The 26,409-nt window shown below is 41.4% G+C and overlaps 3 protein-coding genes across 6 annotated transcripts in view; all 3 read right to left on the bottom strand.

The window, feature by feature from the left end:
- Positions 1 to 1,430: 1,430 nt before the first annotated feature.
- On the bottom strand, positions 1,431 to 6,044 carry LOC135502973 (alkaline ceramidase 2-like). Its single transcript, XM_064796209.1, has 4 exons — positions 5,456 to 6,044; positions 4,860 to 5,116; positions 4,511 to 4,648; positions 1,431 to 4,269 (listed from the first exon to the last, which is right to left on the bottom strand). The coding sequence occupies exons 1-4, from the start codon at positions 5,579 to 5,581 to the stop codon at positions 3,942 to 3,944; spliced, it is 849 nt and encodes a 282-aa protein (XP_064652279.1). The 5' UTR covers positions 5,582 to 6,044; the 3' UTR covers positions 1,431 to 3,941.
- Positions 6,045 to 9,836: 3,792 nt separating this feature from the next.
- On the bottom strand, positions 9,837 to 14,126 carry LOC135502982 (alkaline ceramidase 2-like). Its single transcript, XM_064796221.1, has 5 exons — positions 13,861 to 14,126; positions 13,020 to 13,243; positions 11,724 to 11,980; positions 11,283 to 11,420; positions 9,837 to 10,935 (listed from the first exon to the last, which is right to left on the bottom strand). Exons 2-5 carry the CDS (start codon positions 13,122 to 13,124, stop codon positions 10,623 to 10,625), a joined length of 813 nt encoding a protein of 270 aa, XP_064652291.1. The 5' UTR covers positions 13,125 to 13,243; positions 13,861 to 14,126; the 3' UTR covers positions 9,837 to 10,622.
- Positions 14,127 to 15,867: 1,741 nt separating this feature from the next.
- The window catches only part of LOC135502951 (secretory carrier-associated membrane protein 1-like), a 15,835-nt gene continuing 5,293 nt past the window's right edge, over positions 15,868 to 26,409 (bottom strand). For 2 of the 4 annotated variants that reach the window (XM_064796170.1, XM_064796197.1), the window contains 6 exons: positions 26,195 to 26,261; positions 24,840 to 24,968; positions 24,344 to 24,512; positions 24,014 to 24,115; positions 22,940 to 23,069; positions 15,868 to 19,413 (listed from right to left, as the gene is read on the bottom strand). In XM_064796170.1, coding sequence (XP_064652240.1) covers positions 19,246 to 19,413; positions 22,940 to 23,069; positions 24,014 to 24,115; positions 24,344 to 24,512; positions 24,840 to 24,968; positions 26,195 to 26,261 — 765 coding nt within the window. In that variant the 3' untranslated portion in view covers positions 15,868 to 19,245. Of the gene's footprint in view, positions 19,414 to 21,662; positions 21,781 to 22,939; positions 23,070 to 23,526; positions 23,657 to 24,013; positions 24,116 to 24,343; positions 24,513 to 24,839; positions 24,969 to 26,194; positions 26,262 to 26,409 lie in introns of all 4 variants that reach the window. The other 2 variants (XM_064796179.1, XM_064796188.1) reach the window with 2 other exon arrangements.

Here is a 26,409-nt window from a genome sequence, read left to right as displayed (position 1 = left end):
TATATAGCAGCTCATTTCATTGAAACCAAGCCACTATCTAATAAATCCCAAATCTCATCTTAATGAACCCCCTCCCTTTCCCAACTTTTCAGCCTCCTGCAGTAATCAAAAAACAAAACTACTTCAGAAAATAAGGCGAGGTGTATTGCATCATTTCCGTGTGATTTCTGATGAAATTTGCTGTTTTGACATTTAGTTTTTACTTTTATGGTTGACATGTATTCATAAGCTGTGCCCTGCAGGCATACACTGACACTGACGTAGCAATGATGTGTTATTTCTGAAACCGCTGATCCCTTTGTCATCAAGTTTAGATTCCAACTAGAGCCTTAGGGCAGTTTGAGTATTTTACTGACTTGTGTCCTCATTTGCCAATGACATGTATTGGGAGACATTCTATGTCAATTGTCTTTATTCTGCCGCTCCCCTCCCCCTCCCCACAGATTAGATAAGAGTTACTAAAATTTGGCACATTGATTAACTCGGTCATCAGGAGTCCTCTGCTCTGAATGCTAGAATGCTGTAAAGTCAGTTAGGAGCCCTCCATCCAGACAACAGGACCTCTTTTGCACTGACAATGTGGGATGAGTCTTGCCCACCTTCAGGAGTCATCAGCTTTAGATATACCATCTGTTGCCTGTAAAGTCAGTCATGAGCCCTTAACTATCTAGATCTGCACTGCCATAATCAGGCAGGAGCTACTGTCTGGGGAGTATGTACTTTCCTGCAATCAGTCCTTGTATCCAATAGTTGAATTGGAAAATGACCTTCTCACTAGTGGCTATTGTAAGCAGCAACATCCACGGAACTATATATGGAAGTCTGCGCAATACTGACATGTACTGACACTTGAAATTGTTATCAGAGGCATTGCATCAGAAACAACAAGCATTTTTCTTTTCATTTTTTTATTGATAATTGGCTTGTTTTTAGAAATAAATAATTCGTACTGGTAATCAATAATCAAGCAAAATGCATGGAAAAAGCTTTTGAACTACGTATTTGGTTGAAAAATGATGACAAGCATTTCATCACAATAGAAATAAAACACAGCCCTGGTGTCGCCATCTGAACATGGAATTTTGTGATGCCCCAAATGGTTGTTCGAGTGAAGAGAGTTGCTCAGGTTGGCACACATGAACTCTGCAATTTTGCATCAGGAATGTAGTTGGAGGTTCAAAATAGGAGTCTTCCTTTTGATGTCATACCCAGAAAATCCATAGTTGGCATCATCCACACTGGCCTGGTTCCAATATTACTATGCCCCTTCACCAGCTGGCTAGATTATGGCTTGCGAATCTAATGGGTGGGCCGATGGTCACTCATTCCTCCAATTTCTACTGTACATAGATGTACTTTGTACTTGTACTTCACTCATCTTTATAGAGAGTCCCAAGGAAACCAGGGAAATAAAACGATTGGAAAAAATCTTGGGTAACAATTTTTTATTCCAGTAAACAATGTACAGATTACACAATGCGCTTCATATTGAGAATCTACACATGCATTCATTTTGAAGCATTTACCTTAACATTCACACAATTTTAATGTGGTCAGATGAGCCAATCCTCTTGACAAGATGCATCCATTGAAAGGATAGGAATTATTTCTGAGGCAACCTGACATCTGCTTATCTGCAATAAAGACAGCTGCATGCCTATGGCCATGCCAGCTGGTATCACCCTGAAAAGTGCATATTTCAAACCTAACACTCTGCACATTGAGCATATTAAGTTGCACAGCTGTGACATACACATCCATGCATAAAATATTTTCGCAAGCACATACAAGTATTAGAAGGTTTACAGTGAGAAGGTGACACAAAATCCTCTTTGTATGAAAACATACAATTTCCTGTGCAGCATATTGCGACACTTTCCAATCAACTCTGACTGCCTCCTGTGTCCAGCCATTCTGTTAAATTCCAATATAATTCAAAAGATACAGTGTTACCTATTCAATCAACCATATACTCCCTTAATGCACATGTAGTGTTCCATACCGCACTTTCATTGACAAAGCAACATTTCACAGGAGATTTCCCCCCTCCATTTGCAAGTGGTGTAAATTTTCTCTTGAGATACTGTACAACCAGTGTACAACAAAATAATTAACATTATCCAACCAGTTGAACTGGAAAGTAAAAAAATCCAATATCTAGGAATGAATATATTGGCTTAAAAAATAAAACAAAGGTTTTGAGGTTCATTTCGTGTAGTCTTCTCAACAAGTGCATTTTATGAATTCCGTACACAAGTAACAAACCAGTACCATAAGGAGAAGGGTCAAAGCCTGTAATCAACTCTGCATATGATGTCATATGCATACAGCTGTTCATGTCATCATGTTACATAAACTGCAACGAAGTAAATGCACATTTCAATACTCAATTTGACAACCGCCCATCAGGCGTTTTTACACGGTGCGGGTTCAAGCCGGATCGAGACTAGTTCAGGTACCAGCCGGTTCATTTTCCCTCGTGTAAAAGCGAACCTACCGTCCTGAACCCTCCTGGTCCGAGGCGGGTTCCGATCGCCGGTCTCGGGTCGGTGCAGGCCGGTGTAGGCCGGTGGAGGAGGGTTTATTTATGCGTGTAAAAGCGAACCGGCTCCGAGCCGGTTTGCACACGGTACTCGCGTGACGTCATTCGCGGGAATAGCTGCCGTGTTCCTGGCATGAAATTTTCCGCGGAAAGAAACTGCTGTGAAATCTTCAATTTATCGAGAGCAAGAGCTTTCTTTCCATACAAATGCTGTGTACCAAAGCAAAAACTCTGCATCTCACCGGCGCCATCGTGAACCATTTTGTATTATTTGTTGAAGGTTGTGATATTTTCGTAGCTCCACCGCCAGCAGGATTGAACAGCGCCACCAATTGACGATGTTAGTGACGAACCGGCCTGGAGCCGGATCGAGGCCAGATCGTCGAACCGTCCCCGTGTAAAAGCGAAATGAACCGTCCTGAACCGAACACGCCTCGTGACGGTTCAGGAGGGTTGTCTTGAACCAGCACCGTGTAAAAAGGCCTATCATCACTCAACATTTTCATCCATTTTGTTGAGGATTGAGCCCAGCCCACACAAACGCTTGCAGTACACACTTCGTTGGAAATTTAAACAGTTTTGAATTGATCATTATTGCACCAATCTGAATATATATAGGAACATATTTAAATGCATTCATACACTTGATAACAAGAAATTACATAAAACTATCACATACATACATTGCAGGAGTAAATGTGCATATATTGTAGACATTCACATTAAAAAAAGCTCACGCCTTTCTCATGTACAGTGGAACCTCCCTTAGCGGACACCTCTCTGGTTGTTTCCATTCAATTTGACCTCTGTAATTAGGACACCTCTCTATTAAGGACAGCACTGGTCAGTCCGGATGGTGTCCTTGATAGAGAGGTTCTACTGTACATAGTTTTTTGCACCACACGAAAATAATTTAGTGTTACCTCAGAACCTGACATCAAAGTGTGCAAAATTGAACATTTCCCACTCAAACTACAATACCTTTGTATACATATCTACATATATAAACAGGTGTGCTTTTAAAACTGTCTCCATCACTCACAAGATGATCAGGCAAAACCTAGGACAAACACAGAATCTACTTGTTCAAACAAACAAACCTTTCAAATGGACATAAACGTCATGAACACATTTTTTTTTGAGAAAACACACACAATTCCTCACAGTATTGGCTTTACAAGTTCAGCTATAAAAAAAATAACACAAAATATGTTTCAGATTCTTAAAGAGCTCAGATCTAACAAGTATTATCTAAACATATATATGCACACTGGCCTACAAAAAAACACCTGACTATAAAAGGAGAAACTTATTAATATAATCTCTGATTATGGGCAGGAATGACTCTTCTCATTCAATAACACAGTATCTCGAGTCCTATTGATTCTCATCTGAGTGTTCACAGGTACTTGCATGTAGACCTGCACGGGGCCAGAGCTTTAAAGGCGATGTACGGTATTCCAAAGTTATCCCACTTGTTACTTGGCCAGTATTTGAGGACCGGCATCTGTTCTGGCACCTCCGCAACAGCATTGAAGTAGATGAGAGTCACAATGGACGTACATCCACTGATAGCGATAAAGATATGCCAGAAACAATGGAGATAAGGAAATGCAATTGACGACCACATACGGCAGAAAAATTTGTCACTAAGCCAGCAGATGACGGCTACAACCCACGTCAAACAGCAGCGGCATCCTAGGTAGTACACTCGAGGACACTTGCACCTGGAAAATATATCAACGGTGTCGCTGTGATCTCAATGTGGTGAAAATTTCAACCATTCAGCTCCAAAAAGCAAAGGTGATGGAACAGAAATCTCTCAAAATAACCATAGTTTGTTGCATTAATTTACTTGGGTATGACAAGACTTGCACCCTTCAAGTTTAACTGCCTTTATGCTTTATGATGAGTTACTGTGGTTAATCCAGAAATGAAGATAAATCACCTTAGCTAACTTTGACCTACCTTTTTAACTCTTTAACCAAGATGTAAGCACAGGGAAAGCCGAGGGAGAAGAGTATGAATGCATTGAGGACTGGCATCAAAAACGCCAGGAAGGAAGCAACCAATGCTGTACACAGGATCACCTTCCGAAAGTTATCCCTGGAAGAAAAGAACAACTTAACAAGTGTGTTAAATCAGTATAGAAACCCAAGTACTTGCACTCATTTTTCGAAAAGGCAAAATCCTACGTTGAACTAAAGATTGTTATTGTTACAAAGGTCTTCAGCTGAACTATCTGCCAGTCGGCTAAAGTTGGGAATGAGCCCATATGTATACTGGTTAAGAGCTTCTTGTTATTCTGAATACACACCTGCTTCCTCGAAATATTGTCGGCATGTGTTCCCTTGGAAATAAAAGAGCTATAGCTCCGAAGATCACCCAAACAATCGAAATTTCATCGAGAAGTTGGCCAACCAAACTGAGAGTTGCATGAAAATAGACAGATCCTATTCCCACAATGACAAGAAGGGCCCAGATCAGGTTAGTGTAGATGGACACTCGTTTGGCATACTGCCAGTTCAGGTAGATCAGAAGAGGTGGCATGATGAAGAACAGTGCATTGCTTATCTGAAAACAAGAGAAACATTGATACCTAATATAGCGAGCATTTGATGACAACGATTCAACAAGAAGGAGCAATCAGTCAAGATGAGTGCGATGTTTTAAATCCAAATCTTTTTAATAATTTTCCAGGGCAACGGTCTGTACATAGACATATTTATTAATTAGGTGACTTCTACAAATTAATATTTTTTCAAGTTTTTTAGCCTTGACCTAAAAACAATACATCCATCGATAACATTGGAAAGTACAGTCTAACTAATCACTTTCTCGCTATGTTCCCAATCTATAGAAGATCGTAGAATATCAATACTTATGGTGTTCTACAGTTGTTTCAATACTTACAGTGTTGTAGAACTCGGCTACTAATTTGGTTACTTCATAGTTATGTTCACACCAATCAACATCCGATGTGCCAGAACGGAAGTCATGCAAAGCATCACTTGCATCTCGTTCCTGCCCCACCATCATGATATTTTAAAGTGTCTTGTTTCTCTCTTCCGACTACTTCAATTAATTATGTTGGCTGCATTCAACATAAAACAATTTTCAATTCCCACTATCAGTAGAGTATCACCACCCTAACTGTACTCACTGCAGTCAACAAAGGAATACACTGTATCAATACACTGTTGTAATACACTGTTGGCAGTGTTATGTGTCAGTATGTACTGCGCATTGGATTCATTGTCATTCTGAGTTTCAATACAGTAGAAGTCCCCATTTCAGAAACAAAATACTCCAAATCGAAACACTATAACTTCTCAACATACATATCTCGAGAATCACGAGTTTTTATAGCGACCTCTCAATCTGATAAATAGGTCATCGCGGCAACGACAATGTCGCAATTAAATCGAAATTAGACGAAAAATTCAGTGGCGCAATCAGCTGATCTTTCTGCCATGTGACTTCTGTTTACAACGAAGAAAGATGACGTCATAAGTAGTTGAGCGTTTTCCGTTAGATGGCAGCATCGTACGGTGGCGCGTTCATTCATACTGGCGAAAAACCACATCAGTGGCAGGATCTAGGGTTCATTGCGCACGGGTATGCTATGAACGGACGTCTGTACGGATGGGGGATCATATCATGCAGCATACTTGATTACATAGTAAATAGTATCATGTTTTTAAAAATACTTGTTCTTTATTTCTTACCTCCATCTCACGCATCTGTCATACATAAGAAGAAAACCTAGGGGGCTTATTCGTTATGTATTTCTTTGCAGTGGATTAACGAGTAAACATCGTCTCTCAGTCACTTAGAAAATGCATTTGAGAGCATCATTTGTTTAACATAAGTTATGTATACCGGTGCTACGGAATACGCTGCATGACACAAGGGCCTTTTGAGGCCCTTGTGTCAAAACATCACAATACACCGCAAGAGGGAATGTACACAAATCTAGCCCGTCTTCTCAAATGCTTTTAACTGTCACAACCAGCGACACTAGTGACAGTGACCAACCAGCTGATGACATCCTGTAAACCCGACCTCTCCCACAGGGTCACTGCAGTCTCTATTTTTCCCCAATATTCGGTAGACTCTTTATAATGAGTCTTTTATATAGTGCCCAAACCATATTCAGACTTAAATACAAAACAAAGATTTATACATCAGTTTTGCATCAAGTACAATGTAATACAAAAATCTAATCTCTGGCGCACGCCTGTAAAACCTATATGGCTCTTCGCCACAGGGCTCTTGATTTGCCTATTCCATCTTATGCAGTAAATGTGCGTTGGCAAATAATGTCACTCTCGTACTGTGGCACAGAAACTGTGGCAAGCGCAACAGTCCAAGTCAATCCTATGCTAGTATTGTCCGAAAGCCTCTATTGTTGAAGCCACACAGAACCTACGTCTGATAACGTCCCACACGTTACAGCATTTCCTTTGGAAAGATGCAACTCTATCTATCCCATAATGTCTAACTGAGCCTCCCCAACACTGTAATCCACACCTCATATGCAGTGCTCCCTATAGATGGCGGCCATCTTGAAATCCAATATGGTGGCCATTATATGAAATTTTCGTTGGTTCCATTCGATTCGTCATACCTGAAAACCTAAGGTAAGACATGAAATTATACCTCTATCTGCAATAGTGTCAGAGATATTCAGGGAGAAAGCCCAAAATATGGCGGCCATTTTGAAATTCAATATGGCTGCCACTAGGGGGCGTTTCACGTTGGGATCTTAATCGATTAGTGATCCTTAGGGGTCCTGTCACATATATGCCAAATTTCATGTCTCCATCGATAACCAGTATGTATATATGGGGTGACAAATAATTATAGGCACTCATGGTGGCGGCCATCTTGGAATCCAGTATGGCGGCCATATTATGGCATTTCCATTGGTTCCGTTGAATTCGTCATACCTGAAAACCTAGGGTAAGCCGTCAAAATTATACCCGTACGTGCAATAGATTCCGAGATATTGCAGGAAACGGGCCAAATTGGATTCCAAGGTGGCGACCGCCAGGGGGCGTGAAAAATTAGGGTCTTAATCGATAAATGACCCCTACCATCCTACCAAATTTCATGCTTTCCCCATTAAAATGCACAATTCTAAGCTTAGCAGCTGGACTAGATGTGGTACTCTGTCAAAGGGGAATATCTATCGATATTTCGACCAGACTTATGTGAAAGACACACTTCTGTCTCAACCTTGGACAAACTCACCCATGCCCTGCTGTGAAATGACCATTCTGTCTCAGTCACAGAATTGGTCCAGGGTGTGTATCAGACAAAGACACATTTCTGTCACAACCTTGGACTAACTTTCCCCGTGATGCCTAGCTCGGACCCTTGGTGCACTACCTGACCATTCTCTCACAGTCACAGTCTGGGCCAAGACATGTATCGGTCAAAGACACACTTCTGTCACAACCTTGGACTAACTCGCCCCGTGAGGCCTAGCTCTGACCTTTGGTGCACTACATGGCCATTCTGTCTGAGTCACAGTCTGGGACCAGGACATATATTGGACAAAGACACACTTCTGTCACAACCTTGGACTAACTCGCTCCGTGAGGCCTAGCTCGGACCTTTGGTGCACTACCGGACCATTCTGTCTCAGTCACAGTCTGGGACCAGGACATGTATTGGACAAAGACACACTTCTGTCACAACCTTGGACTAACTCGCTCCATGATGCCTAGCTCGGACCCTTGGTGCATTACCGGACCATTCTATCTCAGTCACATGCTGGGCCAGGACATGTATCGGTCAAAGACACACTTCTGTCATAACCTTGGACTAACTCGTTCCGTGATGCCCAGCTCGGACCTTCAGTGCACTACATGGCTATTCTGTCTCAGTCACAATCTGGGACCAGGACATGTCTTGGACAAAGACACACTTCTGTCACAACCTTGGACTAACTCGCTCCGTGATGCCTGGCTCGGACCTTTGGTGCACTACCTGACCATTCTGTCTCAGTCACAGTCTGGGACCAGGACATGTGTTGGACAAAGACACACTTCTGTCACAACCTTGGACTAACTCGCTCCGTGATGCCTAGCTCGGACCCTTGGTGCATTACCGGACCATTCTATCTCAGTCACATGCTGGGCCAGGACATGTATCGGTCAAAGACACACTTCTGTCACAACCTTGGACTAACTCGCTCCATGATGCCTAGCTCGGACCCTTGGTGCACTACATGTACCTGACCATTCTGTCTTAGTCACAGTCTGGACCAGGACATGTATTGGACAAAGACACACTTCTGTCACAACCTTGGACTAACTCGCTCCATGATGCCTAGCTTGGACCCTTGGTGCACTACCTGACCATTCTATCTCAGTCACAGTCTGGGCCAGGACAGGTATCGGTCAAAGACACACTTCTGTCACAACCTTGGACTAACTCGCTCGAGCTCTGGAATGCCTAGCTCTGACCTTTGGTGCACGAAATGGCCATTCTGTCTCAGTCACAGTCTGGGACCAGGGCATGTCTTGGACAACGACACACTACTGTCACAACCTCGGACTAACTCGCTCTGTGATGCCTAGCTCGGACCTTTGGCGCACTACCTGAACATTCTATCTCAGTCACAGTCTGGGCCAGGACATGCTTGGTCAAAGACACACTTCTGTCACAACCTTGGACTAACTCGCTCCGTGATGCCTAGCTCGGACCCTTGGTGCACTACCTGAACATTCTATCTCAGTCACAGTCTGGGCCAGGACATGCTTGGTCAAAGACACACTTCTGTCACAACCTTGGACTAACTCGCTCCGTGTTGCCTAGCTCTGACCTTTGGTGCACTACATGGCTATTCTGTCTCAGTCACAATCTGGGACCAGGACATGTCTTGGACAAAGACACACTTCTGTCACAATCTTGGACTAACTCGCTCCGTGTTGCCTAGCTCTGACCTTTGGCGCACTACCTGAACATTCTATCTCAGTCACAGTCTGGGCCAGGACATGCTTGGTCAAAGACACACTTCTGTCACAACCTTGGACTAACTCGCTCCGTGATGCCTAGCTCGGACCCTTGGTGCACTACCTGAACATTCTATCTCAGTCACAGTCTGGGCCAGGACATGCTTGGTCAAAGACACACTTCTGTCACAACCTTGGACTAACTCGCTCCGTGTTGCCTAGCTCGGAGCTTTGGCGCACTACATGGCCATTCTGTCTCAGTCACAGTCTGGGACCAGGACATGTATTGGAGTTGTCTCAATTGAAAAGTGTACTTTGATTTACGAGTTACTCTGTTTTGATTCAACTTTATATTTTGAAATGAACCTGTAATTTTTGCAACAATGTGCTGTTCAGAAGATCGATATAGAAGAAAATGGTAAAAGATTATTCTTGCCTTTGCTTTTCTGTGTTGTCTTCAGTTGTAAGAGTTCTGTCAGGGAAGCGGCTGAAGGGAGGTTGTGACAACTTCACAACCGATTACACAACCAAAGTGTCATGGTCTTTCTGTGGACAAGGAGCACACAGAGGCACTATTAGCTCTGTGACAGTCACAACCAGGAAGGAGACCTTACACATTGTATCTTGCTTCATAATTTGCGGCCAGATATTGCCAGATGCTTTTCTGCACAAGGAAGTTGTTATACATGACAACCGGAGACCGACTCACCAAGGACCAGTTCGTGTAAACATCCCCTGGTTCTTGGTCTTTCCAACATCACCACATATATTGTCCCTTGTCGTTATCAGAAGACATAGTAAAATTTATTGGCCCCATATAACTAACATATGGGCAAGTGTCGGCGGCCATATGGGTACCCATGGGGTACTTCTCGACAAGTACCTGTTGGCCTGCTATTATCATCATCATTAATGGCTCCTTTGTAGGAGGCTCCTATCGGTTTTGTGATTGTCTTATGGCTCTTCCCTTTTGGTCCATGAAAACCTCCCGATAGGCACCGGATACACGGTGTTCAGTCCAACACCATCTTGGCCACTAAAGACATTTTATGGAATTCATGATAAAGCATATAGGGTATAAAGCCACAGGCGTCGTGATGAGTATCGGAAACTGATCATTCGGATTTTTTGGTCTCCTCTCCAAACCTGATATAAGGCACTGAAAGGACTTTCCATTCGTTACTTGGCCAATACTTGAGATGCGGATTTTGTTCAGGCACTTTTTCTATTGCTTCGATGTAAACAAAGCTGGTGATTGAAGAGCAGGCAGCGAAGGCAGCTAAAATATGGAAGAAACTGTGAAGATACGGAAAGTTGATGCTGATCCAGAATGGACAGAACATTTGATCAGCAAGCCAACAGGCTGTGGCGAGAAGGAAGATGACTCCAGCTCTGTTGCCGAGCTTGACGACCTCAGGACAATCACATCTGGAACAAAATTAAACATAGTCAAAAACTTGTCAATTACCAGAAACTATCAGACATCAATGTAACCGGGAATGTAACGCTATCAAGTTGAAAAGCGACGTTACAATAGAGTCTATACAAATCAGTGTACGCATACATAATGTACGACTACAAAATGCCGCCGTAAAAGGACCAATAGGTGTATGTGTGTACAGTTTCCAAGCTGGCTCTGGTATGAATGTGGTACTACATTTTCCAGAATGGAACATGAGTTGAGGATGACGTTCATGAGATTAGTTCTCCTCTTACTATACTTGGAAGTCCTTTCCTAAAAGTTTTGGCGACATATTATACAACTTTTACACTACCTTCTCATCGTGCGAAAGTGGACATAGAAACATGGTATGCCAAGGAACTGTAGGATAACAGGTGTGACGGCAGGAATGATGATGGCAAGGATAGACCATATCGCAGCCAGGAGAAGCATCAAATTTCTCACAGTAGCTCTGAAAACGGGAAGACGAAATATAGAAGTTATTAGGTTATGAGTGACTAAACTCCGGATGCAGTGGACCGGCCTGGCACCAGGTACTGTGAGGAACGATCAGGATGACGAAATGGGCTATATGAGTAGTTATGACAAGCACGACAATTTGTCGATGGGTTCATCGGGAGATGCGTATGTCTCGGTCGGGCCACAACGAGTACGCTTGTATACTACATTTATACTAAATAGAATATTGACAAGGCTACACTTTCAAAAAGGAAAGAAGAATCAACAGCAATTGAACTCAATGACAGCGCCTTACCTGTCTCCCTTTAAGCTAATTGGCAGCATGTGTCTTGGGATGAGGAGAGCGAATGTGCCATGCACGACCCAACTGATGGTCACCTCATCGAGAAGCTGTCCCATCCGGCTCAGCGTACCGTGGAAGTAGGTCGAACCGAGTCCGACGGTGATGACTAGTCCCCAGATGACGTTTGGCCCACACGATACTCGCCTGGAGTACTCCTTGTTGAGGATGATTAGAATAATTGGTAGGATCACTAGCGGTAGATTACTTATCTGAAAAAGAAGGAACGTCGAAAACGTAATTAACTCATACGACAAACAAATACGGAAAAAACGTCTTATGAGGAAATTGGAGGGCAATTGCCTGATATCCTGGATCTTTCAGACAATTAGGCTGATTTTTATGGCAGTCTTGGTGGTGATTACCTCATTTTCTGTTCCTCAATAGCTCAGACTTTGGAGAGAATATCAAAAGCTGAGACTCCCAACGGATAGGCCGACAGTGGTTCAAGCTTAGCGTATATAACCAGACTAAATTCTGGCTACTCTAAGGTTCAAGGAACAAAATAGCATCCAGATAAGACAACGTGTTAAAATGGTGGTGTTGCCTCACTGTACCAAAGATATCAAGCCCTCTATGCCCTCGGTTAGGCCTGCTGTGGTGTTTTATATCCACATGTATTATTTGAACATCGAGGGTGACACCTTTCTCAGTGTCTACCAGAGCCGGTAGGACAGAGCCAACCAACACTGAGGGCCGTTGTGACGCGAATCTCGGGATTCCCCCGTTGTTAGGTTGTTATCATCATTAATGACAGTTACACATACGCCACGAATTAGGTCAACATTTGCAGTTGGTCATTAATTGCTGTACATATAGTGCATACAGGATGTAAATGGGATGGGAACGTATTAGGTAATATAGAAATCAATTTTAGGCCTACAAATCATATAATTAGGCCTACATGTTTATGCATGTAATTGCATACACCGGGCAGGACGGTTCTCTCACTGACAAAAACAACATATTCTGACAGTAGGCCTATCTGTATTGACGGTGAAGCAATTTTTAAGTTACAGTGACTACAGACATATTCATATTATAGGGAGAAGCACACCCGCAGGCACAACTATCATACATAGCATGGAACTTCCACTTAGCTAGTCTTCTACCCATAGCCTACTTGGTTACAACTATTTTGAGGCATCCTGTATGAGGAGCAATTAAAGCGGGAGACTGCAGAGATGTTTGCGAGGTGATCGTAGAATTCGACAAGTCCCAACCCGTCCTCGAGCTCTGAGGATTACCTACCGTATTATAGAATTCCGCTATATAACTCGTGACAGCATAATTCGGTTCGCACCAATCCATCTCTGATGTCATTGGCAAGAAATCGTTCCATACAATCGGCGCCATGATGGAAAAGGATGCTGATGATTCTAAATTTAGCTCAGATATCGATCTGTTGCAGCGCGGGAAAATTTCCCTCGCAACACGTGGCTGTGCGATGGTTTTTGAGAGCCTGTTCGACGCACCTGATATAAGAAAGAAAGGTTGCAGAAAACCGGGGTAAAGAGTTCAATAGTCGATTATGAGCAGAGTTAACTAAGAGCATTGATCCGGCCTCATTGATTAGCAGCATAATAATCACATATATATCTAGTTATATATTTAGGCCGATCAGAACCAATAACTCGACGATAAAGTTCGCAAGGTTTCACTGCATATGGTCGGATGCTTGTCAGGGGGTTCCATGGCCCATAAGAGCCGCAAAAAAATTATCGAACCGTTTAGTTGAGCGGTGAAAGACCGGAAAATAGTAAAAAAACGGCAATGTGACGACGACGACGATGACGACGACTACGATGCTAGGAGCCTGCAAAGGAGCCTCGTGATGATGATGATAGCAGGCCAACGGTAGTTTGTCGTCTGCTGGTCTGCTTGTCGTCTGGTCAGGTGCCAACGCCGCTGTCTGTCAGCGATGTCTTCAAAATTCCTTAGAAATTGATCGAGAAGACTCCTTGCTGAGTTTACAACGAATAAGGCTGTAAAAGTCACTGTATTGTGGCACTCATTGAGCAGAATTGAAATTTGGACTTGCCTGATAGCTAGACCTGGGTCAATAACACAAATGATGAACTTGAAAACTTACCAGCCTTGCTGTAAAATATCCTAATAGGACGCGCAGCGAAAGTGGTCCTCCAGTAATCCTTGGGCTATGACTATAGACGATCTAGACTCATCACAACTGCAATTGATGCATAATCAGCAATATACCACCATACAGCTACAGAACAGACGCTGCTGACACCGGCATTTTTGTTACACTGAGATCTCCTGAAGAAATAACTTATGTCAGTTCCTCTTCATGTCGCTCCTCCCGAGTAGAATTGTCTTTAACAGGCTCGAGATAGCGACAAATCCAATCGGGTTTAATTCAACAAATTAGGTCATCCGTACAAAGGACAAACGGACCTTGGAATAAACCCGATACTTGTCTCATATTTGCATTGTGTCAGAGCACTGGTATGATCTAGTTATGACTATATTGATATTCTGTCTACGAGTGCTTTATTATCATTTTCATTACAGTTCCCCAGGCCCAATATCTCAGTTAAAAGCAACTAGAGCGAAGCAAATAGCTGATTGTCCTCGCATTATCAAGAAGGAGAAACCGGTTTCACAACATTGAATAAGAGACCAATAAAGTATAGAACCAGCCATCTTGACATGAAAGGTTTTAGATACAACCAAGAGTGGATACTTGATACAGCGCAGATTGGGATTTGAAGAGGAACTGACATAAGTTATTTCTAACTAACAGAATTTCGGTCGATTTTGAAATCGCAGATTTAATTGTGTCCTGAGCCCGCTCCTGGCTCCCCTGCCGTTGGCCATCAATACTACTTAGTTCTCACATAAAACGTCCCCAGCTTTTCTTTATCAAAACTTACTTACCTACCAGGACCCTTATATACAATGCAAATTCGCTCACGGTATTACTCCCATGTTTGGGGTTCATGGAATAACTCGTCCCCCGTCGCCCTGAAACGGGTAATTTTTTATTTCAGATTATTTCCATTTAGCTCAGATGGCGTCAGCTGAGGTCCTGTCAAAATCATTGATGAGGAAACTGAACGAAACTCTACAGGGTGGGCCAGAGAGGTTTTCCCTTGCACAATAGAATTCTACTATGTTTCCATTGTGTGAGGGAAAATAATTCTGGGCCACCCTGCAGTAGGCATGAACTTGTCACCCTGTTCAAAGACATCGGAGCGAAAGTGAAAAACGAGGACATTTCTGTTTTCCACCTGTATATTTCACCGTCGCTCGATATTGTTACATGCAGGAATGACTTTCGGCCAATGAGACAGGAGGGGACCATATCTCTTCTGGATGTGCCCTTCCTTTCATAGCTCGCCATGTTGTCATAGATCTAGATTGTACCAAGTCTTTGCTGGATGTGCCAACGTAGTGCGCGGGGCCTAACGGTATTAGGTTAAGTAGCTTGGCGCGATCTGGGAAAATTCAATGTGGAAGTATGCTCATTAGCATAATCTATTCTTAGCTCCAGCTCGAGGTAATCTTGCGCAGTGTTTCTTCGGCCCAGATACATTGTGGTGGAAAACGTCTAGGTCAAGAACAATGAACGCCTGGCTTGCGCCAGACTAATATGTGAAGCAGGTCTGGCTGCGCGAGACTACTGTGATAAAAATGACCATTGCGGAGACTCTGTGACGTAGGCATATACTTTTTTATCCTCTCAAAAGACGATTTACTGAACTATATACCTTCTAATTATCACTTTACATAAATAGGTAGGCGTTAGGTCGCGTGCTTTTCTTTCCTCGTGACAATATACAGCAAAATAGTTACAACCCCATAATCGCGCTGTAAGTCCATAATGAGATCACGGTTGACCCGTTATAAATGTTTCGCCAGCTTCGCTATTTTGTCGCTAGGCGGAGCGTTGGATCCTGCTATAAGTCCATAATGAGATCACGGTGACCCGTTATAAATGTTTCGCCAGCTTCGTAATTTTGCCGCTACGCGGCGCGTTGGGTCCTTGCGTCAAGACCTGTCCTCAGCTGAAGCTGAAGTTCTGCCACACCTTCAAGAAACAGGTTCTTGTTTGACCACAGAATAAGCTAAAACAATATTGCATTTACTCGATGAAACCAAATTATATTTATTGTTCTTAGGATTTAATAGTACAATGTAGTACATTTACATTCTAAATATATGCACTTGCACATAATCAGCACTAAATAGGGTTTTTCACCGAAATATACAAGTAACAAAAAAAACCAACCTCGAGTCTGTTGAGAGTTCAATATCACCAAGCATAGATTAAAAGATTATTATCAGGAAAGAATGTCAAAACTATGGAAAGATGAGGCAAAGACCCAGGAGGGCCACGAAGCCGCTATTGATGATGATGATGGAACAAAGAAAATTTGCCCTGAAAAACCACCTGCCAACAAATCACTGAAATTTTCGAAATTGAAGCCTTAGTCATACCCCTTCCAACAGCAGTTGATGACAATAGCTGTTAGTGTTGTAAATTTTTGGTGACATTGAACCCAGAACAAAACAAGAGAGTTCAGGCTGTGGCAAAGGCACAGCCATGAATTGATAACCAATTGAAGTATCAATTCACGGTCACACCTATTCAAGATGGAATGCTTCTTATAAAGTTATAATGACACTACACGTCATACAGTATTAAATCTGCTCCATCTTGCCTGTTAAGTGGGCGAAATATTCTCAGACATCTTGCAGCATCACATCTTCAATCAGCCTATCAACTGTCAATAACTAAATTGAAATAATAACATCAGTGATCTTATGAAACCAGGAGCCACAAAAATTCAGCTGGCAAAATACAACTCCAGGCAAATTTTGAAAGCTTCTTGAATTAGAGCTTCAATGAACTACTTCAAACAAGGACATAGAACTACGATCCTATCTTGTACCAATTACTGAAATTCCAAACATAAAAGAAATCATGGTTTTTTGTACATGTATGCTTACATAAGTGCCAAGTTATAACTGATAACTATAATTTACAATATCACACATTGGTGCCACATTCAGACTAATTTATTAGTATTTACAATGAATAAAGACTTTTTCAAAGTGAAAAATCTTCAGCTCAACTCCAGAACATCAAGTGTGAGAACACTAGGCAGGAACCATTTATTAACAAGGGAAGTTTGTACAATGCAGGGGTACAATTATTCCAGGTCATTCATAAATTCTGCCATGAACAAGAGTGAGGAAAACAGAATAATTTGAAATGACTGGGTTATATATTTACTTTTAAAAATCATAGCATAGATAATGAGGACATATTCAGAAGTGGTGAAGCTTAGAGAAGAACTAGAGCAATCTTCTATCAGGCGACACATACATAAGAAGTCTCACACATCACAACATTGTGTGGTCTGACAGCCATATTGCATTTGGTGGATTAAGAAGTTTAACAGTATCAAAGTGAGAAGATGTTTCCGAAACACCCTGTATACTTGACCTGAAAAAGCTACGGCCCCAGTTAAGTGATGTCATAACAGTGATTTATATGATATGACCACAACCATATAACCAAGAAACAAGGTGACACAACATAACAGCCCTGCCTCTGGCAGCCGCCAAATGAACAATCAACAAAACAGGAATTTGAAATTCTATCATACATACTACATGTAAATAGGAGAAAAGCTGCTTCTATTCAGCATTCCATTCTTTAAATACATCCTAGGCTGACAACTGTAAAGTTATAAGACTCAACAGTTTCTATAGCAAAACAGATAAGAGTCATCCATTTAAAGGCTGCATTTAGATCTAGAATGGTCAACGCTTAAGGAATCAAGACTATATTAGAATAATAAATGTGTATCACTTTTCTATGAAGGGAGAAAAATTTATCAGCCAAAATTGTACAAATCAATTTTTCGAATTTCTGAGCAACGTATATACATGCGTGACCTGTATTCTGACGACTCCACACAAAAAATGGAGAAATCTTATCTCAAAGGATTTGACAGTGAACACTCACGATGCAGCCAGTAAAATGATGAGACTTATTACAAAGCAATATACATGTATACTGCAGCCATCTTTTTTTTACAAGTGTACATGTCTAAATACTGTCACACCAGTTCGTTTATACGTTGACCACACCACACTCACTACATAGAATCTTTGACAGTAATCACAACTCATCCGAAATCACTTCAATGAAACAACAGTAAGGAGACAAACGGGTAGTATAGTAAAGACGAGGTGAAATACTCTAATGACACTGATATAAGGTTGCTGGGAAAGGTGATGCATTAGAGGTCACTGAGGTCACCAATCTCATAGTAATGTCATTAGACTAAAATTTTAAGCACCTTGCATCAAGGTGCAAGTTCAAATAGGTGAAACATGAAATGCTTTTTTACAATGTTTACAAATGGCCACATGTACAACTCAAGTTCAATACTATTTCTACATGCAGATGTATAGTTGTTCATGCCAAGTTCGACACACCACTGTGTATTTCTAGAATGCGCTAGAACCAAGGCCACTCCAAACACCTTTTTGCAACAACATCGTCCTCAAAGCAACTAGCAGCCAAAGGGCTGAATTATGTACATGTCCTCCAATTATTGAATCCAATTCGATGTGACATTAATCAGTGTTCACATAAGAGTCTAAGTAGGTTACTCATCACACAAATAATTTGCCTCTTCTGTTTTGAAATACTTCAAGTCGACCAAAAACTGGAAGGCCTTTAGAAGACAGTGCCAAGTTTTATTCTACCCCATGAACATACCTAAACCGGGAGCCAAAGCATTTCTCACCTTAGCCTGAAAATATTTGTTGAAGATATTAAGCCTGTCTGTTACACAGTGGCCTATCATATCTAAAATAGGCTTTTTGACCCACTCCCTCATACGGCTAATCCTGTCGACACAGTATGTTCCAACGCAGAGCCAGGTTAACAGTTTTCCAGCCAAGGCACTCATTCTATCTCGATGTACCTCCATGACTTAGCCTTCAACACTGACAGGTAAACTCAGTGAATATGACAGCAAACCTGATCGAAAGATCGCAACCTGCTCAGACAAAGCACAGTTTGACGAGTCATCTTCGTCATGTGTCAGTTTGACTTGACTATTCAAGCTCCGACATATAATGTATGGAAATGAAATCGGTCCTCGTACCACGGATGGTCATTGAGTAGCAACAAGTTCAGGATGACTTCATCATATTCTACATGGAAGAGTAGAATATTTCATGCTTTTCACACTCCCTGTCTAGCACTGCAGAGATGGCAGGGTCCTTGTCTAGCACTGTAGGGATGGCAGGGTAGATGGGTTCCTGCCCTTCACAGCAGGAGCAGTACGACCCAACAACAGCCAGCTGTCAATTTCACAAAGTTTGGCCAGAACTTCACATTCAGAGAATTTCATTGCCACACCATTCATCATGGTGTACATATCGCCCTTTATTTACAAGAATTGTTCAATCATCGTCCGATTCTGGCCGCTTAGTAACGATTACCGCCTGATCCAGTTCCTGTGAATGCATTTCTCGCTGCTCCGGCAGCCATGTTTCCAGCAGCGTTCTGAACTCCTTCGTTTTTCATGACGCCTTGCGCAAATTCTTGTTGTGCCTTTGCGAAGCTGGCGCCCGTGCTGCGGTATATGCGATGCACCTATAGATGAAAAAAAAGAAGAGAGTTGAGGGCCGCCCAACACTGTGATGGCAAGAAATCGACATAGATCACCACAACTAATTCTTAGGGTTATTACAAAAGTGAGAGCTTAAAACATCTAAAATCGACACACAACATACTTGTTTACTGTAAACTAGTCTTCCGACACAGAACGGTCATCAAGGAACAGATAGGCTATCTTTAGCAATACTGACATGCAAACCCAACTTCGTCTCAAAGATTATCTTTCAGCATTAATTCAAAGACTCTTGATTAACTCGTTTGATCATTAGCACTTAATCACTACAACACAAGCAGTTTAGATGTTCGATAACTGGCACTAATAGTTTTGAGATATTATAGGATTTAGTAAGACAAATTGACCATTCTCTATACTGACTTTATTGCACTGAAAAGGAAGCATTAGGATGTAACATAAGATGCTACAGGTGAAGGCTAGACTTTCTGATACAGCAACCCTTACAATAACGAAAGGCTTCTGATGAAACACACTAAAGTATTCTTTTTAACAAATGAAACAAAGGCTGGCCAACATTATGTATCCCAGAATCATCCATATTTTGATGCTCAATTGAAGTCTAGTCTTCATCTATTAGTTGTTTGAAGCTAAAGCCGCACACAAGAAACCTCAACCTTGCGATGATATTTTCAAAGTTTTTGTCAACTAGCCCAGCTCCAGAGTGATGTGCATGGCCTTTCATGTCAATCAATGTACATGTAGCTAATGAAAAATATTTCTTACGTCATTTTTTCAGCACAGCATGACATAAAGTTTCAAAGAGACATTTAAAATGGAAATTAAGTTATTTTTTTACAAGAACAAATACCACTACAGATGGAATTTTTACATGAAAAGCCTAACTACAATCTGAAGAGCATGAACCTTTGACTACCTACCTTTCTTGCATCTAAAGACTGATTGTTGCACTGACCCATGCACAGGTTTATATAGAAGGCCAATCAGGAAAGAAGCAACTGAGAAGAAATAACTGTACCGAGTAGGCAAGCTTTTTGTACATGAATGCAACAAAAAGCAACACCAAGTCAACTAACTGTTTGCATAGACAATTGGATGCATCTCTGCAATTAACAGAGCACACAAGAACTGTGCTTCACTCCAAATTTACATGCAAAATCAGGACAATTGCTTGCTTAGTTTAGTACATGACCTGCGTGTGCATGAACCCCCTGGAGGTCGGTTGCTGTGTAGGACGTGATTCCAAACCAGAAGGCAGGAGTCATCAGAATAAACTACCTACCTCTTGAATACCCCTTGGCACAGTTCATGGTTCCGCTCACAGCCTAGGTAACTAGTGTCCCAGAGTGATACTCTTTGTGACTGGTCTCTAGCTTACCATCCCACTGGGTACAAATTCCACAGACTGTGAGAGGAAGGTTAATGCAATCTTTGTGTCCTTCATGCACATCACATGGTTTGGGACAGAATGACTTGGCAAAGGTTAAAGCAGTGCTCGGGGCCAGGGAGGGAGGGAGGGGTTCACCAAAAGAAAGATGAGGGTGACTCTGGTGCAATAGTAAGTAATAATTCTATTCAATCATGGAAGATCAATAAATAACCCCATAAAAGGTAGGATGTGTCGCTCAAACTGGGTGTTGCCCCCAGTGCACAGTGCATACACACTGCTCATGTGAAATAGGATTTCTTTACAACAAAAAAAAACTGACTATAAAGGTCCAAATGACAGATTCCTATCATGAAGACAGTCACTGAACTAATGACAGAAAACGGAACTCCTGCAGTGTGGAAACAAGAAAGGAATGAGGTGTTAACTGGTTAGAGCAGCAAGCCAACTCAAACCTGAACCTACATAATTGCTTTCACAAAATGCTCACCTTAGACTTGTCTTTTTTAGGTGTTTTATGAGATGGCACTTGTCAAAATATCTTTCGGCATTCCTTGATCGAAGTCATTTTGAAATTCAAATCACCTCTATTACATGTATCTTCTAATTCAATACAAATTAAGTTATTCTCACAGAACTAGTATAATTGAATATGATACCTGTAAAGAGTATCCTTTGTCAGTCAATGGCATAGATTTGCCATCTAAATTGGGGTCTTTTGCTGTGATGACAGCATCTGCTCGAAATCTATAGAAACAAGCAACCTTTACATAGTGTGAAAGCAAACTTGTGTGAAATGCAAGCTGTTATTGTAAGGTGGGAATAGACAAATCAGTCAAGCGCAAGTGTCGACATGCTCCCTACCTTGATGAGAAGTATCATATCAGCCGCAGCCAGCAGCGAGTAGAATAGCCCTATTATTAGTAGGATGGCCCCTGCTCCAGGGTTGGGCCCGACAAGAGCTAGGCCATTAATCCATCCACTACATAACAAATAACCAAGGAAAAGCAAGTTAGACCAACAACAAAGAAAATCATGGACTTGGGAGGAGGGGAGGAAGGGTTCACACTAGATCCTTGCACATTATCAGCTCCGGCCGGAATGTGCAATTGTACACTGTAGCTATAATTTCACCACTTCATGTTGTAAACAGCCCAATTTTTCCGTTTTTCTTCTGAACTGCACATGGGATTGTCTATTTTAGCTTAACCCCTGAGTATCTATGATGATACCAGTCGACTAAAAATCTACTGTTTTCAACCTTGGAAAAAAATTTACTTTATATCGATTTTTTTGCGAGTTTCACACAAAGATATCATCTCCACCCAGATCATAAATTCTTTTATAAGTTCTTGCAATTGCACACGACCTGCTACATGAAATGGAACAAAAAAACAACTATATCCTAGGGAAAACACAGATAATCACTCATTCATGCTATCACTGTAAAACTTTTGTTAAACACGCAAATTTTACATGCTTGGGGAAAAAAGAGCTAATAATGTGTAAGGACCAGCCTTGAACGCTGACCCTATCAGAACTATTCAGATACACACAGCCATCTCCTAATAGGTCAAAATGAGTCACAAAGCCAATGGATTTGGACTGATCAGTCCCTCAGTCTTTAGTCCTTCAACACAAAAAACCTTCAGCCAAAGCACCTTGGGTTTTGGTCTTCATTTTAGCGCCACCCTCCCCTCCCAGTCAAGATAGTCAAGTTCAGAGACACACCAGTGCAGTGTTAATTCCCTAAATCTAAATTGTCTCGGTGGAGGTAAGCATGTCTATGATGTATCACTAGTAGTAGTAAAATGCAGGTGTTCAATTGGTGTTGTGACCATCTATCAGAAAAGAGACTGTAGGTGTATTAAATAGGACTGATTGGGATTTTCCCCAACAAAAATATGACATGGCTACTTGTACTGACTATTAGAAAAGACAAAAGCATTACAGGGCATATGCAAAATAACACATATACAAGACGAAACATACACTGCCATCATTGCAATCGGAGGAACTGTTAACATGCGGCTAGAAACATAAATTAGCATGAGTGTCCCAAATACAAATGAAATTCCTCCGAACTGCTCAAAATCGGTGCATTTTTCATCTGTTGATAAAATTCTCTGAGTATCCTCTACCTTTATGAGGCAGATCATGTCAATTGCGGCTAACATAGCAAACATGACTCCAATTAAAAGTAGTATGGCACCAACGCCATAGCCCTGTGATGTCTTATGACCAAGCATTATCAGGCCATTCAGGAAACCGCTGAAATTGTAAGTCATTAAAGGTTAACGGGAGGGGACATTAAAGTAAGGTACTGCTCTGATCCAGTCAAGGGATCCACCATAGAAGCATGGTCTTCACCTTCATTCGAGCTGACATGCCACAACACCATACGAAGTTGATAAAAACTTAACCTCAAGCATGACTTTGATGCTGACCAAGCCCACCTCATTAACTGGACAGAACAGTACAGTCTCAACATATCTGTCTATCATTCAGGGACACTAACAGTTTCACTGTTTTTTTAAAATGCAGTTTTTGAGTCAAGTTTCACAACAGAAATACTAGTTCTGAATGTGACTCCCAGTGCAAATTTGTAACTTTGTTCTAAAACCTTCCCAACCGCACACCATCAAAGCTCCTTTCCACTGATATAAAGCTACACCAGTGCATTTTCCACCTTAGTTTTGGAGAGAAAAAAATTCATAACAATGTCTACCATAAGGAGGCAGAACAAATCGGCTGCTGCAAGAAGAGCCCATGCGACTCCAAGAAGTATCAGCATGGCTCCCACTACGTAGCCCGCGTCGGTCTTTTTAGCGAGCATAGCGAAACTGCTCAGGAACCCACTGAAACGGCAATCAGGTCAATGAGAGGGAATTGGCAAAAATAATGCCATCCAATGACTTTTTGTTGTCTATCAATTATATCAAGGGACTTTCTGAACAATCAAAAAGAGCACATCACAATGAGTCAAACAACCTGTTTCAATTGAACCACATGTGCTCTATTTTTCTGCAGTCTTATTGGGGTCTTCTATTCTCGTCAATCAGAATGGAAATTTCTGTTTATTCTATCCTCCTTTCCCAGTGACAGGTTTTGGCTCCAGCAGCATGAACCCCCTTGATCAAATTTGTTCAGGCTATTTTGTAAAGTAATTAGTCATAGCTTTTTTTTCGTTTCTAAACCGATTGTTTTGTACTTACCATGTTCCCCATCCATTGATTCCTAAACATTGTATTAGATGGACACAGAATTGGAAGAAGAATATGAAGAAAAATAGAAAGAAGTTAAATGAGCTGTCACTCCTGAAACGAGAAGAACAAACTGGGCATCAGATATGTAAAAGATTCATTACAGTAGAAGTTTGAAGGAACGAATGTTTGTATCCAACCACTGGAGAACTCTTCCTTGCAATCACCTTCAAGCTGACCGATGACAGTAGTGTGTTGCTGCTTGACCTAGGATCCAAAACAAGTCCTTTTCACAGAAGTCTATACGCTGGATGTCAAACAAGCTAAAATCACTTCACTTACCTGAATGCTTTATAGACTGGTCGATACCAACAGACAAATGAACAGGGCGTGAAGAGAACGAAGTAGAGGATGGCCAGGCCAAACGTCGTGCCCCCACTCGATGATCCACTGTCGGCTATGAAATACGCTAATCCACCAAGGATATTCAGGAACAATACACACACGTGAACTGAAAACAAAAGAAATCTTCAGGTTACTACATTGGTAACAAAAGAAATTTGGTTGTCTTCGAATAGAGAAATCCTCTTCGGCCATCACCTCCAAAAGCAAAACACTGATCTTTAAATTACGATTTTATTTTGATAGTCATGTCCTTGGATATCTTGTGCCTGTTCCCTTTGCCTCGTCACAAGCCTTATTACCCTAACTGATGCCCAACTGTAGTGGCAAGCAACTTTTGTGATACAGACTGAGGCAAGATTCTCAACGTCATCGTGCCAAGAACGGAAAATATAAATTCAGTCAAATGCACAAAATTTATTAGTTCTATACTTACACATCCATAAATAATATAATATCTTGACAATTCTCTGGAATTCTAGTGGTATATCTACATTAAAATCTTGATAAAAACATGGTCCTACACAACACTTTTCGGGCAGAGGTGGCCAGTTATTTGCACGAGCTGAAAAGACAAGAAATGAAAATTGTACATAATTTTGTGAGGTTATTATTATTTACTGTACATCGGATTCATGTAAAAGTCGTCCCTTATGCATGACATTGGAAACTCAAGTAAAGACAAAACTATCGTCTTAGAAAATGCAGCTCTATTCTTTGCAGGAAATGACGAAATTGGCATATTCATATCTTCTAATCTTCTTTTTGTCATCTTGAGATTTTCGACTTCATGCACAGCACTAAATCTAGCCTCGATGATGATAACTTGCAACACTTTTCATTGGACAAGTGCACTATTAACAAGACCACTGCTCCTTTCAGGCCACTCATGAACTATCATACATATATCCTGGTTCCACCACCTTTACTTAATACTCCTTTAAGCAAAATGTACAGGCATGTGAAAGTTCTAAAATTGAAATCGCACCTTTCCTGTACAAAAGGCTAGTGCAGGCAAAATAATGGATGTACCTTTATATTACTGTATTATAGTACAAGTGTGAGAAGATTTTCACTACTATCCCAAACCAGAGGATGCAAGACTCGACTGACGGTGCACTATTGCCAGACTAGATTAAGCTCATGAAATTATTGCTTCAAATATCCTGATTAGCAATCTGGCCAAAGTTTCGATGCTATTGTCAGTCTTTGACCATCAGTCAGGAAAATCAAGACACCAACTGGAAGAAATCTTTCAGGTGTGCAAGACCCAGCTGGTCAGCATTTTTGAGGGGCGTGACAATGATTATAAACAGTTCTGAGTAACCTATGGGTGTCCCAGAAACCACCACTCGTGCACAAATACAGAGGGATCATACTCACCATCTGCTAAAATTCACAGGGATAGAGGACTACTTTATTAGTGATGTTATGAGATTAGATCATGGCAGAAGATGAGCTAACTTTATTTTAAGTTAGTGTATACCATAAGGATACTTACGATCCCCTATAAAAATTAGGAAAATAAGAACACTTTAGTATGAAGTCTTGTAGATACCAGTTGGCAAACAAGTCGATACTTCGTGTAAGGGGGGGGGGGGGCTTTCCATTACTGTAATTCACCTAAGATTTCAACACCAGAAACTCGGTGGAAGAAAGCTAAAAATTTGAAGTTCTACACTCTTTTGTTTAAATTCTGATTATATCATGTATCAGCCTCGCCACACAATATTTTGTTTACATGTTGAAACTCTATCTCTTGGCATTATTTACTATAAAACTGATACGTACTATTGATCTGAGCATCTCTCATCTGTTGTTCTTTCCTCTGTAATTCTTCTGCTTTTCGCTCCAATTCCTGCCGAGGAGATAGAGACATAGAATCAATATTTCAGATTGAACTGACACTGAGGATTGGTAATTTTAGACCTCAGACAGCAAACTGGTCAAAGATCAATGCCGTTCATAGACGGTGTCTAAACTCAATCACCAAATAACAGTTTTTT

The sequence above is a fragment of the Lineus longissimus genome, chromosome 2, assembly GCF_910592395.1.
Source record: "Lineus longissimus chromosome 2, tnLinLong1.2, whole genome shotgun sequence".
Taxonomy (NCBI): Eukaryota; Metazoa; Nemertea; class Pilidiophora; order Heteronemertea; family Lineidae; genus Lineus; species Lineus longissimus.
Note: the sequence above shows the minus strand (reverse complement) of the source record. Positions and strands in the feature narration are given on the sequence as shown.

Bases quoted from the DNA above. Each gene is read 5' to 3' on its own strand.
- LOC135502973 (XM_064796209.1), bottom strand. From the start codon at position 5,581: ATGATGGTGGGGCAGGAACGAGATGCAAGTGATGCTTTGCATGACTTC. The intron at 5,117-5,455 runs GTAAGTATTGAA...TCTTGTTTTCAG, and splicing joins TAGCCGAGTTCTACAACACT to ATAAGCAATGCACTGTTCTT. The intron at 4,649-4,859 runs GTGTGTATTCAG...CTTTTCTTCCAG, and splicing joins ACAATATTTCGAGGAAGCAG to GGATAACTTTCGGAAGGTGA.
- LOC135502982 (XM_064796221.1), bottom strand. From the start codon at position 13,124: ATGGCGCCGATTGTATGGAACGATTTCTTGCCAATGACATCAGAGATG. The intron at 11,981-13,019 runs GTAGGTAATCCT...CTTCTTTTTCAG, and splicing joins TAGCGGAATTCTATAATACG to ATAAGTAATCTACCGCTAGT. The intron at 10,936-11,282 runs GTAGTGTAAAAG...ATTTTGTTCCAG, and splicing joins CACTTTCGCACGATGAGAAG to ATGTGATTGTCCTGAGGTCG.